We start from the raw sequence: 17,329 nt of genomic DNA on the forward strand, positions 1-17,329 counted from the left end.
GCAATACCCCTATACTGCCAGCAGATGGAAGGGTAACCTTTTAAATATAAAAAATGCTTTATTTACATGGTCTCAGAAAAAGAATTACGCATTATTTAACCTTATTTGTGATCGCAAATCACCACTCAATTTGATCATTTATTGTTTATAGTGTATTCATTGAAAAAAGAGAATGTAAGTGTATTATTTTTTAGAAATATAATTGGACAGCTGCATGCTTTAAGATCACTGCAGTCTGCTTCTCATAACATGTTCTTTTATATCTCATTGTGAATTATATTAAATCTCTTGTCTTTTTACTGCTTTGCTTATTATAATCAGCAAATTTTGATGCTAACATGATTGAGGTAGGTGATTTAAAGGTTTATTTTACACAGCACTGCGAAGGTGGTGTTGTTAATAATGGCAACAGTCTGAATAAGTAATGTAGAAAAACTAAACATTGGACATGAGAGGGGAAATTGTGCATCATGTTGTCTTCACAACAACTAATACAAGTTGGCTACCAACAGCTTGTCCTAGTTCAAACATATTTTGTCATTATGCCTTAAATGCACACCGTATTCTTGTGAATTTAACAAGTACTGTACATGTTATAATGCTTAAAGTTAAAGTCCACATAATATTCTCGCAATAATATAATATATTAATCCAGTTATGTGTGTTTGAATAATAAACCATATTTCATTATTACTGCACCACAGACTGTTTTTTTTAATAACAGAGGGAGAAAAATAAAGAAATCTTATTGGTTCATTGTAGTAAGAATAATCCGTAGAAAAATATTGAAAACAGTCTTGCAAAATGACTTCAGCTCAACTGAATACATTTTAAATATTTATACGTGGCCTTTTTTAATGCAGTATGTGAATTAAAAATAATAATTTTTTGATTTTATTAATTAATAGAAATTAATAAAATTGAAACAGATAATGTACTTTTTACCAATTTACTTTTCTAACTAAAGTCTAAGCTGTATTTCCTCACTGGTTCAATTTTGCAAACAAATAAATGTCAAGCTTGCAATGAAGGTCTTGGTATTTTATGGCAATATAAGATGCTAAGAATAAAGGGGGTATTTAAAAATCCTCACCTTAATTCCAAGTTCCTTAGAAGACTGGCATGTTGGAGAATAAATGTGACAGTTGGGGCACCATCTTTGATAAAGATGTGCCCTGCTTGGAGACGATGATCATTGATGTAGACACGCTCTGGGAGAGTTTTGAAGTCTCGGCCAGCAGTTGCAATATTTTTTTTTACAAAACTGGGCCACAGCCCATGTGCTTCAGTAAGGTACCCCTGTGAATAAATCCTACTCGTGCTTTGCATTTTTCAGAATAAGTGGATGTATGTTCCAGGCTTTGCTGTCTGTATTTTTGTGACCCTGTGTTTGTTTGGGGAAAAAAAGAATTGCGACAATGGACTGGCATCCCATCCAGGGGGTCTTTTCCCCATTATTGCCAGGATGGGCTCCGGCTTCCCACGACCCTGAATTTGATGAAGTGGGTTGCAAGTGGATGGATGGAAAAAACATTTTCCAGTAAATGTAGCTTGGAGTGTGTGAAATACGTTTGTGTAGCCTTTATGTGTCTTTCCACCTTTACGATGCTACCTACAAATCAGTTATTGCTCTGCAGCAAATAATGTCCCCTTATTGTAGACACAAACAGCACCCATGACATTTACACCACCTCTTATGGTCTTTTTTTACCTTCCTTGCAAAACGCTGTGCTTTAGTGCCATAATTATTAGTCTTTCTTTTTGCTGTAGTAAATTGAAGGAGAATGTCATATTCCTCCAAAGAATGCTCTCATCTAATTTTCTGGTCTTTAAAATTCCTCATGAAGCCCAGAACATCCTTTAACATCCCCCCAAACATTTTAATTTTAAAACTAATTGACAAAAATGACCATCTATAATGGGTTTACCCTCAGTGGGGAATTTGTGTATGAGGTCGATGGAAGGGCTGGATTTAAGCCATGCTGTTAGTGGAGAGTGGAAATATAAATCTCTACAGCTGCTAGGCCTAATTTCAGATGAGCAAATATTTGAGCTTTATTTGAACCAGTGTTGAAGGTGTTCACAGCAGAGATCCTGCCATCTGCACTAATGACATTGTAGTGTATTTGCCTTGTGATTCAACTTTATAGACTTTGTGGAGTCGGTCAGTACTAATGTGCCTCATCTTTCCCCCCCTTTCCTGAAGATCTGAATGTAATTAGGTAAAAAAAAACATTCATCTAATGCATAGCCAAGTAATTTGGTTTAATGAGGGATTAGTGAATGTCAGACTTGCTCATATTTCAAAGCTTTAACATCCCAGACACTTCAGTACTAACCAAAAGAACTAATTGTACGTGATCCCTAACAATACTAACAAACACAATGAAATGTTTTAGAATTTAAAATGGAGAACTGCGTCAAATCAAATTCTTCATTCTCTTATTATATCTGCTCTGAAAGCCATGCAGTTTTGAAAAAGCAGCATTCTGAAATTTGACATAATCTTCTGCAATGTAAGATTCTTACAGTCTTTTTAAAGCATGCTCTACAGTGATAACAGTGTAGATATAATACTCTACAATCTAGATTTTGTCAATTTTCAATCTTGCAGTCTCTACTGTTATGTAGTGGTAATAATAATTCTCTATATTCATATATAGCATTTTCATTCTCAAGAACCTCAAAGTGCTTTAAATATCCTGTATGGAAGAGCAGCCAGTACCTGGGTCATTATGTGCCAGCTGCTCCACTAAACAGCACATTAGGTAGAGATCAGGTGAGAAATTGTTTCACCAGTTCGATTAAGAGGAAACTTTTAACACCCTTTCAAAAAAAAGTGGCTTTTTTCATGACCCTCATAAAGCATAGTGTCTTGTCCAGAGCAAAGAGTGTCACCTACTGATCCCCCAACACTACCTACAAAAGCAACTTGACTGCTGATTATATTTATATGCCTGCAAGGTGACACCTCTTCTGCCGCTAATAATAATAATAATAATCCTCCAATTGCTTACACTTATATAGTGCTTTTCTGGACACCACTCAAAGCGCTTTACAGGTAATGGGGATCCCCACCACCACCAGTGTGCAGCCCCACCTGGATGATGCGACGGCAGCCATAGTGCGCCAAAAACACTCACCACACAACAGCTATTAGCGGGGTGGAGAGCAAAGTGATGAAGCAAGTTCATAGATGGGGATTATTAGGAGGCCATGAATAGTAATTTCCCATGATGGGGAAATTTGGCCAGGACAACTGGGTTATACCCCTACTCCTTTCGAGAAAAGCCCCGGGATTGTTAATGACCACAGAGACTCAGGACCTTGTTTTTATGTCTCATCCAAAGGACAGCATCTTTTACAGTAAAGTGTCCCCGTTACTGTACTGGAGCATTAGGACCCACACAGACCGCAGGGTGAGCGCCCCCTGCTGGCCCCACTAACACCTCTTCCAGCAGCAACCTTAGTTTTTCCCAGGAGGTCTGCCCTCCAGGTACTGACCAGACTCACACCTGCTGAGCTCCAGTGGGTTGCCAGTTGGGAGTTTCAGGGTGATATGGCTGGGTGATAATAACCATAATAATAGCAATATTAGAATTTCATTTATAAGTGCTTATCAAGAAACTCAAAAGTGCAATAGTACAATAGCATTCATGTAATACACAATGGGAGAAAAAAGAAAAGCTTAAGAAACTGATGAATGAAACCAGTAATAAAACTAAATTAAGACCATAAGAAAGGTTACAAATGAAGCCCATCTAGTACGTTTGGAACACAGTAAATAAATGATCAAATGAAAAATGATCTTTATCCAGCCTTTCCTTGAAAAAGTTGGATAGTTAGTTTCACACTCCATCAGTCACAAATCATACTAGACATAACCTTTAGTGAATTTTGGTTCGTGTTGTGCTGTAGTTTAATAATATTTATATTTTCTAACCTACTTCTATAAAGAAATCAGTCCGCCTGTGTAGATTCTACCTTTGGTAATTACAATCTTTGTTATTTTCAAAGAAACCAGTTTTTACTTCAGAAAAGTCAATAACAAGATCAAGCTCTCTGTTGATTCTGTTCATTTTCACCACATAATGGCAAAGTTTACAAACAGAAACACCTTTTCATTTGTGAATTGGTGAATACATATTGGAATGATTTTTGTCCTATGAGTTGTAAAAGCTTGCATTTTTGCGAGGTGAAGGGCAAGCCCATTAAAATGACAGCTTTTAAATTGATTACTTCAAAGTGGTCGCATTTTAACCTTTTCTGTAATCCTTGTTTATCACGTCAGTAATTAAACCAGATAAAGGCCCAAGACATTTCACTGCCGATAAAGGAACAATGGCGTCGGCTGTAGAGTAATTAAGTGTCATCATTGTTGCAAAGCTGTTCTTTTGGGCTTTTTCTTGTATTTATAGTTTATCACTAATTAGCATCTAGTGTACCTGGTAGCAATTAACATAAATCATTCTATAAATGTGTAACCATAAATCTTTTTGACTACATTATTGTTAAATTCAGACTTAGCTTATAACTTTACACTTAACCGGTGGGTTTCGGTTTATAGCAGTGTAATGAATAATACCAAGCACTCTTGTGGGCCATGCTTTGGACCATAAAATAAAAGCTCACTTTTCACTTTTTTATGATGATCCTTCTAAATCAAGACAAGTCCTTATGATCTTTTTATACCACTTCTTATATACTGCTATACTTACACTGCTAATTTCTGTAATAACGATCAGCTAACAAACCTGAACAACAGAAGACAGACTGTAGAGATATTGTTTGTATTTTGTAGTGAAATAAGGATCTACTGTGTATGAAACAAAGTACACCTCTAATTAATGAAATCATGGACACAGTGTAATTGTTTTAAATAAATTATTTGTGTGTATTTATAAAACAGGTCTCCAAACAAGATCTTGCAGTCTGACTCCTCCAAAGCTTCTTTGGAAGTATCTGATGTTCTACTCAGAATAGTTTGATTATGTAATTTGATCACATTTCTATTGCTCAAAACTCTTGGTTTAAACTGGCTTAGCTTAAATGGCCTCTCTCCTTGACATCTTTTGTCTTGAGGAAAAAATGAGGCACTTTGCATGTTATGTCTGTTTATTGCTTTATCTCTCAAACTTCTTAAAATGATATGGCTCAGACACTTAAATTTCTTCATCATTAAACCCTCAAGCCTGCACATTATTCCAGGGCTGTGTGAATGGGCAGTTAACTTGTCAAATGCTTTAATAAAATTTGAAGTGATCTTATAGATTAAAAAAACAGATAAGGGGCTAGAATATTTTGAGTTGCCAACTGTAATCTAGAACTCCACAGTCCTTACTTATGGGTGCCTGGAAGCAACATTTATTCTGATTGCAGTCATTGTAAGACTGGGTATTGCAATATCATTCACCATCTTGCCATTTGTCATTTAAGTGTATTGAAAAACAATAAACTGCGTGCAATGAGGTGGAGCAGCATCTTCATGCATATATGTGAAGACTTCAAAAGAGTTGTGCTATAATATCATAAGGAAAATAATAAAAAATAAACAATTCAAGAACAGAAGGCAGTGTTACTTCTCACAGCAAATTTCTCTGTTCAACAAATAGTTTTCAAAGTTTTGTGGCAATATATCAAGGGTGATTGCCAAATTAGTTCTGGACACTTGCTAATTATACTGTACCTCTACATGAAATGTTGAGAATGTGAAGAATTCTCAATCTTTTCTTTTAAAGTCATGATGGGGTCAGAAAAATGTGAACTGAAAGTAGTGGGGTGAGTAGAGGGAGAGAGGAAGGGTGACATACTTTGTCATTAAAGGAGAAAAAACAACTTGGATTTCAAGTATTCTGTTTTTTCACTGCTGCTAATTAAAATGCTCAGATAAGCATCATCAATTATGAACAGTCAACCAGTTAGGAGCATGTCTGGGGCCTCTTCTCCAGCTGCTCTGCACGGGCAAGACATCAGGCACTTGAGTTTATTTATTTCAGCGCGGGTGGGAGAAAAAGCCGTCTTCTGCAAGAGTGTTGCTTCGAGGGAATGTCACTGCCCTAGTGGTAAACACAACTCATTTCTCGAGAGTGCTTCATTAGGGCCTAATGGTACCCACAAAATTCCCTCTGCAGTTCAACATGAGTCACCCCCTCAAAAATGTTTTATTCAGGAGACCTAAACAGTGATGTCCTCGTACAGCTTATTAATCAACGTGGAGCGGAGGGAAAGGTGTACACCTGGAGACCGCCGGAATGAGAAGCCACAAGAGAGTCGCCGTGATTTTATGCAGGATTTGGAGTAGGCCCTGCGAAAATGGAGCCTGAGGAAAGGTCACAGGTGTCACCTCACACCAGTGCTTCACAGGGGAGAGTCAGCCGATGAATTGTCACCAGTACGGTGATGGCCAGGCACATAAGGATCACCACACCTCGTGAGGACGCATATCAATTCTCCATCTGCGGCCTGCTAACTTGTTCTTCAAAGAGACACTCCTTCAGCACCAGAGAAGTGCCCACAGTCTTTAAAGAAACATCAGGATCAGTATATTCTTGAAGACTGCAGTAAGAAATCCTTTGTAATGGGAGCAGGCTAGATAAAATATTTTATTCTATTTATCAGTGCTGACAAGCCTTTTAAAATATATCCCTCACAATTAGCGTAAACTAAGTGGTAATCCTAAGGTGAACAATTATAACTTCAGCTGGCCTGGTGTACTCATGAATTAATGAAGAACATGTGTCCTCTGACACAGAAAGAATGTTTTTTCTTTTGCCTTTTTCAAACATGGTTCCTGAAAAAAGAATTGTCTTATTACAGTACTACTACAGTCTTACTACAGACAGTAGAGCTCTCACCCTAATAGTGTATAAAGTACAACCTAGTCCACAATATAATAATATACGACAAAATTGGTAGAATTACCTAGTCCCTGAGTGCAAGTATCAGCTCACCTTATATAGTATCACAGAGCTTGTTTTCCAATGAGAGTCAATGTAGACTGGGTTCCTCTTGTAAAAGCTTGCCAAGATCAAAATCCAGTGCTGTTGGGGATCTCAGCTGTCAGTGTCATCTTCACTGTTGATTGCGCTAGGTAGGCCTATTATTTGAATTGTGCATCTTCCTGGCCGAGATGACATTAAGATTGTCTCTGGAGGGTAACTCGCTTCAAGCAAATTCTTCAATGTTTGAAGAGTAATTTTGCAAGGGGCCCACCTGAGAATCTGGGGATTAAGAACAGGTTCACGCGTTTTTTTTTATTCAACAAACTTTTCCTGTAACATAGAATAATGCTTTGTTAAATGGTTCGACATGGATGCTTTATGTTAATCAGTAGCTTACTGTAAAATTATAGTGAAGTCTGTTGTAAATGAATACCTCACAGAATTGTATCAGTAAATACTAATGACATGAGATGTTTTACAAGGCAGTTGCTGAAGAAGATTAGTTCTATGTGATTTGTGTTAATCATCTGCCTACTTTACATTGATTTACGTGTGTTCCAATTTCACATTAACACAGAGAGCTATAATTGTTGTCATATAGAATATGAATCAAAACATTAATAGGATTTATTTTGATCATTTTGAAATTATCCTGATGATTGAAACATAAAAATATGATTTTATTTTTCCCTCCAATTCCTACAACGATCACACATGTTTTTTTTTTGCAGAATCATAATATTTTCCTTAGCTTTATGACAGAGTTAAGTAGATTAATTTTGTCATTCAGGCTTAACATACAGACGGAATTAAACATATTTTAAAAGAAATTAGAATTTGATGTTTTCATGGAAAAGAATGAAACCCTCTTACTTGTGTTAGAACTTTTATGTTCCTCTCCTAGTGTCAAACCATGAATGCGTTATATCTAGAATTTATCTTGGCCCATGATGTTTACACTGTACCAGATTTCGAATCTTGGTATTGAACTCAATGTTTCCCTTTTGGTTATTTGTTTACTTTTTCTTTTTATGTTTTTACCTGAGTACATCAAAGTAAATTCAAAATATTAAAAATGTATTTTTCATTTTTTTCGAGAACAACTTGAGGATGACAAATTGCACAAAAACGGAGGTGATGTACATTTTTTTTGATGATTTTCATGTTTTTTTTTTGTGCTATTTTGGCATTTTCCCATCGGGATTGTAACGTTTCTTGTCGGCAATCCCATTTTCAATCTCCCATTACCTGTTCATTTATTCATCGAGATTGTTGGATGGTTGTTGTTCTCAACGTCACACAGCCTCATTATTATCTGTATCTTATTTGACACATTTGACACAAAGTCCAGCAGTTCTGTCATTTTCCATTTGCAATTGCATGTGGTGTGAATTTGGAGCGACAGTTGTTCGCTCAGGAGTGAACAGATTTTATGCCGTTGCATTCACAGGAAGTAGCCACTCCAAGCAGGACTGGATCATCCAGTGGCCAGCATCTGAAATGGGAAAAGAGAACAACCCTGTGTGCCAGCCTGAGCCCAGCCAGTGGATTCGCTTTCACCTTTCCCAGAGCCCTAAGGTCCAGTCCAAGTACAACCAGCAGTACTGCCACAGCCCTCAGACGCTGGCGACCTCGTACACGCACGTAGACCGGCTCACAGTCGAGGCCCACCTTGGACTCTTCGCACCCCTGGAGGCAGGGCATCGCTCTTTGCCCCCCTCACCTCGGCAGAGACACTTTGCCCACCCCCCCCCGAGAACCCCCCCCGTTGTGACGACGATGACGCCCCCAGGCACGCCGCCCGTCAGGAGAAGGAACAAAATGAAGGCCCCGGGGACCCCGCCTCCTGCCTCCCGCAAGCTGATCCACCTGCTCCCAGGGTTCACGGCTCTGCACCGCAGCAAATCCCACGAGTTCCAGCTCGGGAACCAGGTGGATGATGCACAGACCCCAAAGTAAGGCAGCCCCGTCTGCTCCGTCCCATCTGCGCCCATCTGCATTTCACCAATGCACGCTACTGAGGCAGTTGCACACAGGCACGGGCATCTCGAACATCTAGGGGAACCGCAACCAATTTCGCAAAAATTTGACAAATTATGAACTAAACACAAAATCGTGAACTTTGTGAAGGTAGTGGAAGTCACCATGTTGTCGCGAACCGCCGGTTTCCTCAAGAGTTTGTGCGAATTATGATGAGACGTAGCCCTCCCTGCTCACTAGTCCCTGTAATGACTAATATGATGTGATGTACGAGCAAATAAGTAAAGGTTGTGCAGCAGGCATTTCACTGCAAAAAATGTTCCAACACACAGTTAACAAGTACGTTTTTGTCTGCAAAACTGTCTCAAAGTTAAGAGCAGTATTTTTATTGGATTAAAAGAGATGTATTCACAAGCCTGCTTGCAATAAGGCACTGCGCATACCTAGAAATTTGGTCTATTTTGTGATTTAAATTGGAGGTTTTATATATATATATACTGTATATAAATATAAAAGCGTTGCAGTTCCCCTTTAAAGAGTGGCATGTTCATGGTTTTTAACCTTTAATAATTTTTTGCCGTCATTCTGCTTGTATTTTCACTTTAAAACCTTTATACAATACTAGGTCATCCAAAACTAGCAGACATCAATATACTAAATGTATATTTGAAAAATCAATATCAATACATATCATTATAAAAGTAATTTCTCTCATTTCAGAAGAGGACTATGTAGATACTGTACATATTCCTCTTTCAAAATGGGAGAAATTACATTTTAAAAAGGCGGTGTGAAAACGAATGGAAAAAAAGGACTTAATGCAGTAACCAGCTCCTGGTTTCCGAAGTGCTGTTGTCTGTGATTGAACTACAAGTGTTCTAGAATTTGTTTTAATGTATGTGCCAGAGGCCAGAGTGGGAGCTGAGTGAGATACGCAGGTGAAGAGAACAGGCCCTGGAGGAATGGAAGCCATTTTTATCATGTCATTAGTGACATTGCCCTAAGATTGCCCACATGAAACAAGGCATCCCTTGTTGCAGCCATCTGTTTTTTTTCAGTGCTGCCATTCATAGTCCTGAAGAGATGCACTGGGACAACTCAGGCAGCATAAAAATTGATTACCAGTCCCGGTGCCTTAAGACACTACAGACAAACGTTTCTGCACAGTCATATGTGACTTAACAGACGACACTTTGAAGATATATTCTTCACATTACAAATGAGACGAAAGTCAGTTGACAACATATAATTTTTTATATGGTTATATAAAAAATATATGTGGTTATATATAGGTTATGTGCCTCAAAACAGTGAAAGATTGATCGAAACAGAGTGATTTCTTACAGAAGCTCTACATTTTGTTTCCTTTCTTATAAGAGAACTTAAAAGTTACAAGTATCCTTGCTTAGGTGAGCAAAGCAGAAAAGTCCTTGTCTGGTAAGTATAGTGGATGATCCACTCTTGTGGTACTGCTTCAGGGAGTTTGGTGCATAAACTCTTGACATGGATGTGATCAGTGTTCCAGGATGATTTGTGATTATGAGTTTCTTTGCCATTTCCCCAGCTTTCCAGATGAAATAAAAAATAAATAAAATCACAGCTCTCTTTGACCTCTGCCTGTACTATGGACATTTATAATAATAGTGGCTACCCACCCAAAGAGAGTTCCCTGCTCTATTGTTTACCAAATTCTAAGCACCAGTATATACCAATATACTACCAATACACAGCAAACACACAAACCCCCATGTGAATATTTACTTACTCTTTTCAATCCAAACCATTTAAAAAAATCTAATTAATCACAAAAGACTGGACAGTTTTTACAGTTTTGATAATTTTTTCCCATTATTTATTTAAAATGTATGAACAATAATTTAATAATTTCCCCTCTGTTAAATTAACGTATTTGTACTCAAGTTCAGCACATAATGTTGAATTCTTGAATCTGCTGACAATTTTCCTCTGAAAGGTATCTGTTAGTTCTTTAGATTTCCTCCTGTGTGTTTTTGAAAATGTTTTGGGTTCTTGAAGTGTGATAAGAAAATACAAAAATATATGTTTTTACTTATTCAACATTAATTTTGTTGGTTCGATAGTACAGTGTACAAAAAACTATTTCCCTGCCTCTGACAAGCTCTTGGTATGCATTGCTACAGGTTGATTTTTCACTGAGGCTAGACAGGTAGCCCTTTAGACATTATGTGAAAAAGTTACATATCATTAAAGAGCCCCATCATTTTCACGCTTAGCTTTGTCTTTCATTCGTGATACTGTAGGTTTCAGTTAATATAATTTTCACAGTGTACCCACAAAGCATATATTTTTAATAGCAATAATGTGTAACTGCGGAAAACATTGCTAATGTGGATTAATGCATTTCTACTCCAGGGGAAAGAATTGCTGTAATTCGTTCGCATACATTGCTAAAAATTAAATTTAAAGAAAAATAAAACTTTTTACTTTCCTTTGAAGGTTTAACAAATTAAACTTGAAACGAAGCAACGTTTTGAGTCCAGGAGTAAATTACTTTTATACAGTATAGCAGAAAAGATTCATATTAACTAAAATTTTGGCACAGATTCAGAAAAGCCAATGTTTTCTTTAATTATGTTCATGCTGTAATTAGTTCAATTTTTTCCAGGAGTCACTTTGTGCTTGTGTAACCCGATTTCTCCCAACAATACATACTGTTCTTTATATTCTTTGCCTGAATCTTCGCATTCTTGGAATAGATGCTCATGTGTAGCATCAGAACAAAGCCGCATTTATTTCTAGCTCTCCATTCGTCTCTTAATTAATGAGACTAATGTGCAAGTCTCCCTTAGCCTTTGTCAACCTTTGGCATCTACATTTCTTTATAATGAGGTCTCTTATTACAATAAAAGCACACAGAATATTAGTATAAATGGGGCGTTTTATTTTCTAGTTACTTTGAATGCAACATTAAACACAAAATAAAACAGCTTCCAGTCCAGATAAACATTGTAAATATAAATAACATACTTTCGTATACCTGTTTATTTAACTTGATAAATGTACGTATACAGAACTCCTTTAAAATGTGCTACATCAGCATTTTTTACAGGAAGTAAAACATTCAAAACTCAACTTTGTGACTCTTTAAATTAATAGGAGTGTTCACATTCTCTGACTTTCTATCAAGAACAATAAACCCTAAGATAGACTCAGGTCTATGACATTCCCATTCTAAATGAGAATATTTCAACAGATTTTGGAAACTTAACAAATATTTATGTAATATTTACTTAACCATAGTATTAAATCTCAAAAATTCATGTGTTCAAATAACACAGACTGCATTCTTTTCCACCGCCTTATTTGCTGTTCTTAAAGGGGTTGTGGATTTTTTTATAAGAATTTAAGGTATAATATTCTCTCTTGCTCTCCTCAGCCATCACTGAAGTGAAATGTCATCCTGCATGGTGATTTTTTAGAGTTATTTCAGTATCGGTCATGGTGACAATGTAAGAAAATCACCAGAAAAATATGAGATCAGTGCACTGCATTCTATCAGTTGAATTAATTTTCTTCTTTCAAGGAATGAAACATCTTATGCTTAACTGCAGTTAAACTGCGTTTAATGTAAAATCAAAAACAATTTACATGAAAAGGAATTAGTTTCTAATGTGCAATACCTGAGAAAAAGGAATAGCCCGTTTTTGTAAATTCTTTCACAATTACTCTTTTAGCAGCAGCAGCATTCTTGGAGCAGAACATTGCTTATTTGGGAAATTTTTCTTTGCTCACTGATGACAAAGGCCTTTATCTGGTTTTCTGCCTACAGGAAAATGGGAACCTGCAATGCCTAATGAAATAGGAATTTTACTCATTAGTTTTCTTTTTACTCCTCTTCAAAGGAGAGAGAGACCTATCGGAATGAAATACATTTCATAGCTACACCTAACCTGTAACATTATGATTCATTAAAAAATTGAGATTTCTGTGTTTTTTAGTCATTTCAAAATGAAGGGAGCTGTAGTTTATTAGGGGTACTGCTTTTATATAAATCTGAGAGGCAACTTTTGTTTAATTTCTCCTTGCATTATATGAGGATTTAAAGCTTTTCTGTATATGATGCCCAGAAAGAATTGTTCAAGTCAATTAAATTCAATTCGATTCAATTTATATGTATATAGCACCTTTCACAACAAGGTCCTGTTGATTAAGAAATACTGTAGACCTTCGCATAACATAGCACTTTTAAAACCATAGTTGCTTTATTTCTTTACAACTGTGCATGTCTTTAGGCAGGAAACTGAATCCTCAGAATCCTTTGGTAAGGTTTGGTCATTTTTAGAATTGTTTATACATCCCTAAAAATCCTAGAATGCATCTGTTTAAATAACATTCTGTCAAAGCTATTAAAATATTTATAGGGTTAGGGGCCCCATGAATCACAGTATGTAAAACCAATATACAGAATCCCAACTGCGGCTTACTATAGACTACGTTAGTATTCTCTTAATTTCCTGAGTTATATGTGGAGTGTACACTAAATGGACGTTTTTAAGTGAAGTTTGGGAGGGATGACGACAATCAATCCACTTTCACCCCAGCTGTTCTAAATAATTTCTTAGTATATAAACTTATATCATAGACATATCATATATCATATCATATAAATACTTATATCATATACTTATATTTAGACTACAGAAACTAAAATGATCCTGCAGCTAGGATCACCCCTTTCCCTTTCCCTCGACGACAGAGTCATTTTCTTCTAAATTCTCTCTATTCATTGTAGGATTCATTTCACACCTCTCTTCACCTCTCCTGACTTCACACTACCTGATTGGTCACTCCGTCTGTCCCCTGCTCCCGCCTCTCGCCCCTCCACTCCCGGCTTCTGTTCTGCTACATAACCTTTGCTTACTGGCCTGTCTTTCTCACACCTGAAGAAGGCTCCACGGCCAAAACGTTGTGTTTTCTTTCTTCTCTTTTCACCATGGAATAAACCTATTACTTGTTACTTATATCATACGCAAATTCCTCTTTTTCACATTTTGTCTGGTTCACCCCTTTTCCACTCCATCTCCTACCTCCTCTCTCTGCAAGGGGTTGCATCCCCCTGGTTCTTTGGACAAATACCTAGATATACATCCTCAAATGCATCTAATTCTTGGGTGTCATTGTTCCCAGTGAAACTCATTTGGAATGGCCTGGGTTAATCAGGTACACATTATATATTTTCTGTCTCCGTTCTTGTATGTCAGTTTGTAAATATTACTTATACTCGTGTGACAGCAACATGCGTTACAAAACGTTTATCCCAGTGCTTTGGAAATACAGATATCAAGAGCACTGTGTGGAGTTTTAACTGTGCACAGTTTATACAATGCTATGGTAAAACAAACTGCCTTCCAACTGTTGTTCAAGCTTGGATATTCCTGTGTTAAGAATTCATTAGCAGACAGAGACGTAGGCAAGTGTGTAACCCACAACCACTTAAAGTTTTGAAACAAATAAAAGTGGAGTGTCTTGCATTCATTTAATTATTTTGTTGTACTCTATCTGCTCTTGTAATCCTAGTGCTTTCCTCAAGATACAGTAAGTGCATATTAATTAAGCTCAATTGGTACGCAAATGAGGATGAACATTTTTTACATTTCATGGTAAAGGCTAAAGACACCACCTAATGCATGTCATTATAGTGTTAATGATCCTTTTGTTATGTAAAGGAATAGATCAAGAGTGAATATTAAAAAAATTTAGAAATTCTTATAATCTGTAACAGAATAACACTGAGGGATTCTGTATTGCCGCTGGACAGTCAAACAGTTGTGTGTAGGTTCAGGTTAAACAACCGAATTTTGTGTTTCAGCCAAATCTTTGCAAGTTCCTTTTTTACCATAGGGTAAACATAGGGTGAAGAAAAAGAACAAGTAAAACTGTCTGATTTATTGTGCCCAAATAGGCAGTTTGTGTTCTTTAACTGTTAAAAAAGTAAAGACAGCAGTTCTTTGCTTTGACTTCCGATACGTTTTAGACAGTGCAGAGAAAACAAAAACTTATGGATGCTTTCAATGATCTCTAAAATATAATTTTTTGAATGATTAAAAGAAAAATGAAAAAATACAAATTAATCACGCTATTAAAGCAATAAATGCTAATCTGAGCATCATATTACTCTTGTATGAAATTCTTACATCTCCAGTGTTACAGGCTATCCTATATCACTTGTAGGAATGACAACTCCATTTATATACACTTCCATTTTTTTATTTGGTTACGATATATAATTTTCTGTGTCTTTAAAATACTTTCTAAATATTCCTTTTTGATTTGCAGTGATATTTCATCATGAATTTGCTCTCAGACAAAATTTGTAAAGGATTGTGGATTCTGTATGTTCTACATTCAGCTTCAAAGGTTCTCTGCAAGATATATAAAATTAAATTTTGTGGAACAGTCATATTAACATCTGTTGAATTCAGCTTCAGGGAAACTACAAAGTAGCTATCAACTACTGCTAATAAGATTTTCAACAAAGAAGCGCTAAAAAGCAGGAAATAGCTGGTATTAATTGAAAAAACAAACACTGATCTTTTGAATTACTTCAACCAATACTTCCAGAGAAAAATAATATACATATACTGTATATAAAAGCCACTGTTAGTGATTTCACAAAATACTGATCTTTCTCAGAAAAATACCTATTTTGCTCATAGAAAATAAAAGTTCACACAAGTCTCACAATTTTTAATGCTCTTCAAGAAACATGGAAAACCTTTTACAGCACATTAGGTTCGGCGAACTATAGTGTAGCATAATCTTCCCTAACTGAGTTAAACAAATGGTCACATCTTACACATCTTTCCCTTGGTCTCAGATCACATTTTCCTTAAAGTGCCTACGAGGTGATATGAATGAAGTCACAGTCCTCCTGGGTAGTTTCTCAGCTTCTCAGTTCCATCTCAAAGCAGTGTGGGAAGAGATTAAGGTAGCTTTAATAGATTTACTTTTTGATCCAGGTTCCTACAAGCAATTCATAGCTGCTGTATATAATCTTGATTATAGTATGATTTGTACTTTATATATCTTCAGGTGTGAATTTTGTGGAATACAAGAATCTTGAAAAATGTTCCCATATTTACTGTATTTCAAGGGTACTGAAAGCACTTTAAATGTAGATCTGCCTTTGGCTTGGAGTAAATAAATTTGACCTACCTTTCTGTTGCTAATCACCGATTTTGTATATGATGGTGACTTTTTATTTCCTATTTAACCCACTGGGGAGATACCGTTGTGAACTGGTCTCACAGTTTATGACTGGTGGATGGGCTAAATCTTAAATTTAAAATGGGCTTTGGTTCATTTCACACACATTGTCTCATGTGCCTTAATAATTGCTGAGACAAAGCTGAATAAAACATCCACTCATGCTAATAAGACTGGATAAACTTAAAAAAGACAAAATGCAGTGGAAAGATGCAAATAGATCTCCCCCTGTTGAGTTTGATTTACAGAATAGATTTTTAAAAATGTTATCCTTGCTTCAATTGTGTGTTCATCATCAACTTTCTAAACTTTGGCTTTACTAAGATTAAAAGCAGCAGACAAGCGTATGTTCAGACACACCAGGATGCCTCCTGGGGGCTAATACAGACCTTATTTTCCCTGCAAAATCCACAACAGAGTGACACATGACAGTTTTTACTGAAGGATTCGGATTCTTTAACCTGACATATTCGTTTCCTCCTTCTGGGGGAATTACAGGAATAGATGCAGGCTGTCAGACAGGTCATAAAAAATAGTTACATTTTTGGAAGGGAGAGCCATTTAGCAGAATGATGTGAGTGCACGCAGTCTGCAGCAACATGACACTTCATACCAGTTAGAGTCACTTGGTCGTGTTTGATGCTCCTAAGGAATCGCATCAATGTTAATTACTGCATTGGCATTCAGTCTTTAATAATAAGGCAGGGTAAAGGGGTGTTAACATGTGCTAAAAAGAACCTAATGCCTAACACACTCTATTCCCTTTAATGAAAAGCAATGCTCCTCAGCACGGTTACAAAATTGAAGGCATGATTATGAATTTATATGAGTGTTTAGGTGTCTGCAATTTCAGTGTCTGGAATTCTTTTGTTGCCTGTGCGTAATTGATATATTAAGCCCCAATGCCTGTGGAAATGACAGATGTGTTGTTAAATATGCAACCAGAGGGACTGAAGTGGGTACAGTGAAGTCATCCATAGCTTTGGATGGGCAACTTGAGAATTTAAATAAAAATTAGTATTGTTCTATTTTTTCTACCATCCCCCCCCCCCATTTTTCTGCAAACCCAATAGCTACTCCTTAGTTACCCCAATGTTGTCAAAGCCCCTGTCATCCGTACCACTTGCATACATCTGTAGTTCCGTACATGTCCGTATTTCGGA

General features: G+C 36.7%; 1 protein-coding gene across 5 annotated transcripts in view; it reads left to right on the forward strand.

Moving 5' to 3' along the window:
• Positions 1-17,329, forward strand: part of ksr2 (kinase suppressor of ras 2) — a 99,906-nt gene that overhangs the window by 19,458 nt on the left and 63,119 nt on the right. For 3 of the 5 annotated variants that reach the window (XM_088618482.1, XM_088618483.1, XM_088618481.1), the window contains exons 4-5: positions 8,040-8,075; positions 8,392-8,896. In XM_088618482.1, the coding sequence (XP_088474608.1) occupies positions 8,040-8,075; positions 8,392-8,896 (541 nt within the window). The remainder of the gene's footprint in view (positions 1-8,039; positions 8,076-8,391; positions 8,897-17,329) is intronic. The other 2 variants (XM_088618486.1, XM_088618485.1) reach the window with 1 other exon arrangement.

The sequence above is a fragment of the Lepisosteus platostomus genome, chromosome 24, assembly GCF_059453375.1.
Source record: "Lepisosteus platostomus isolate fLepPlt1 chromosome 24, fLepPlt1.hap1, whole genome shotgun sequence".
In the NCBI taxonomy this organism is placed as follows: Eukaryota; Metazoa; Chordata; class Actinopteri; order Semionotiformes; family Lepisosteidae; genus Lepisosteus; species Lepisosteus platostomus.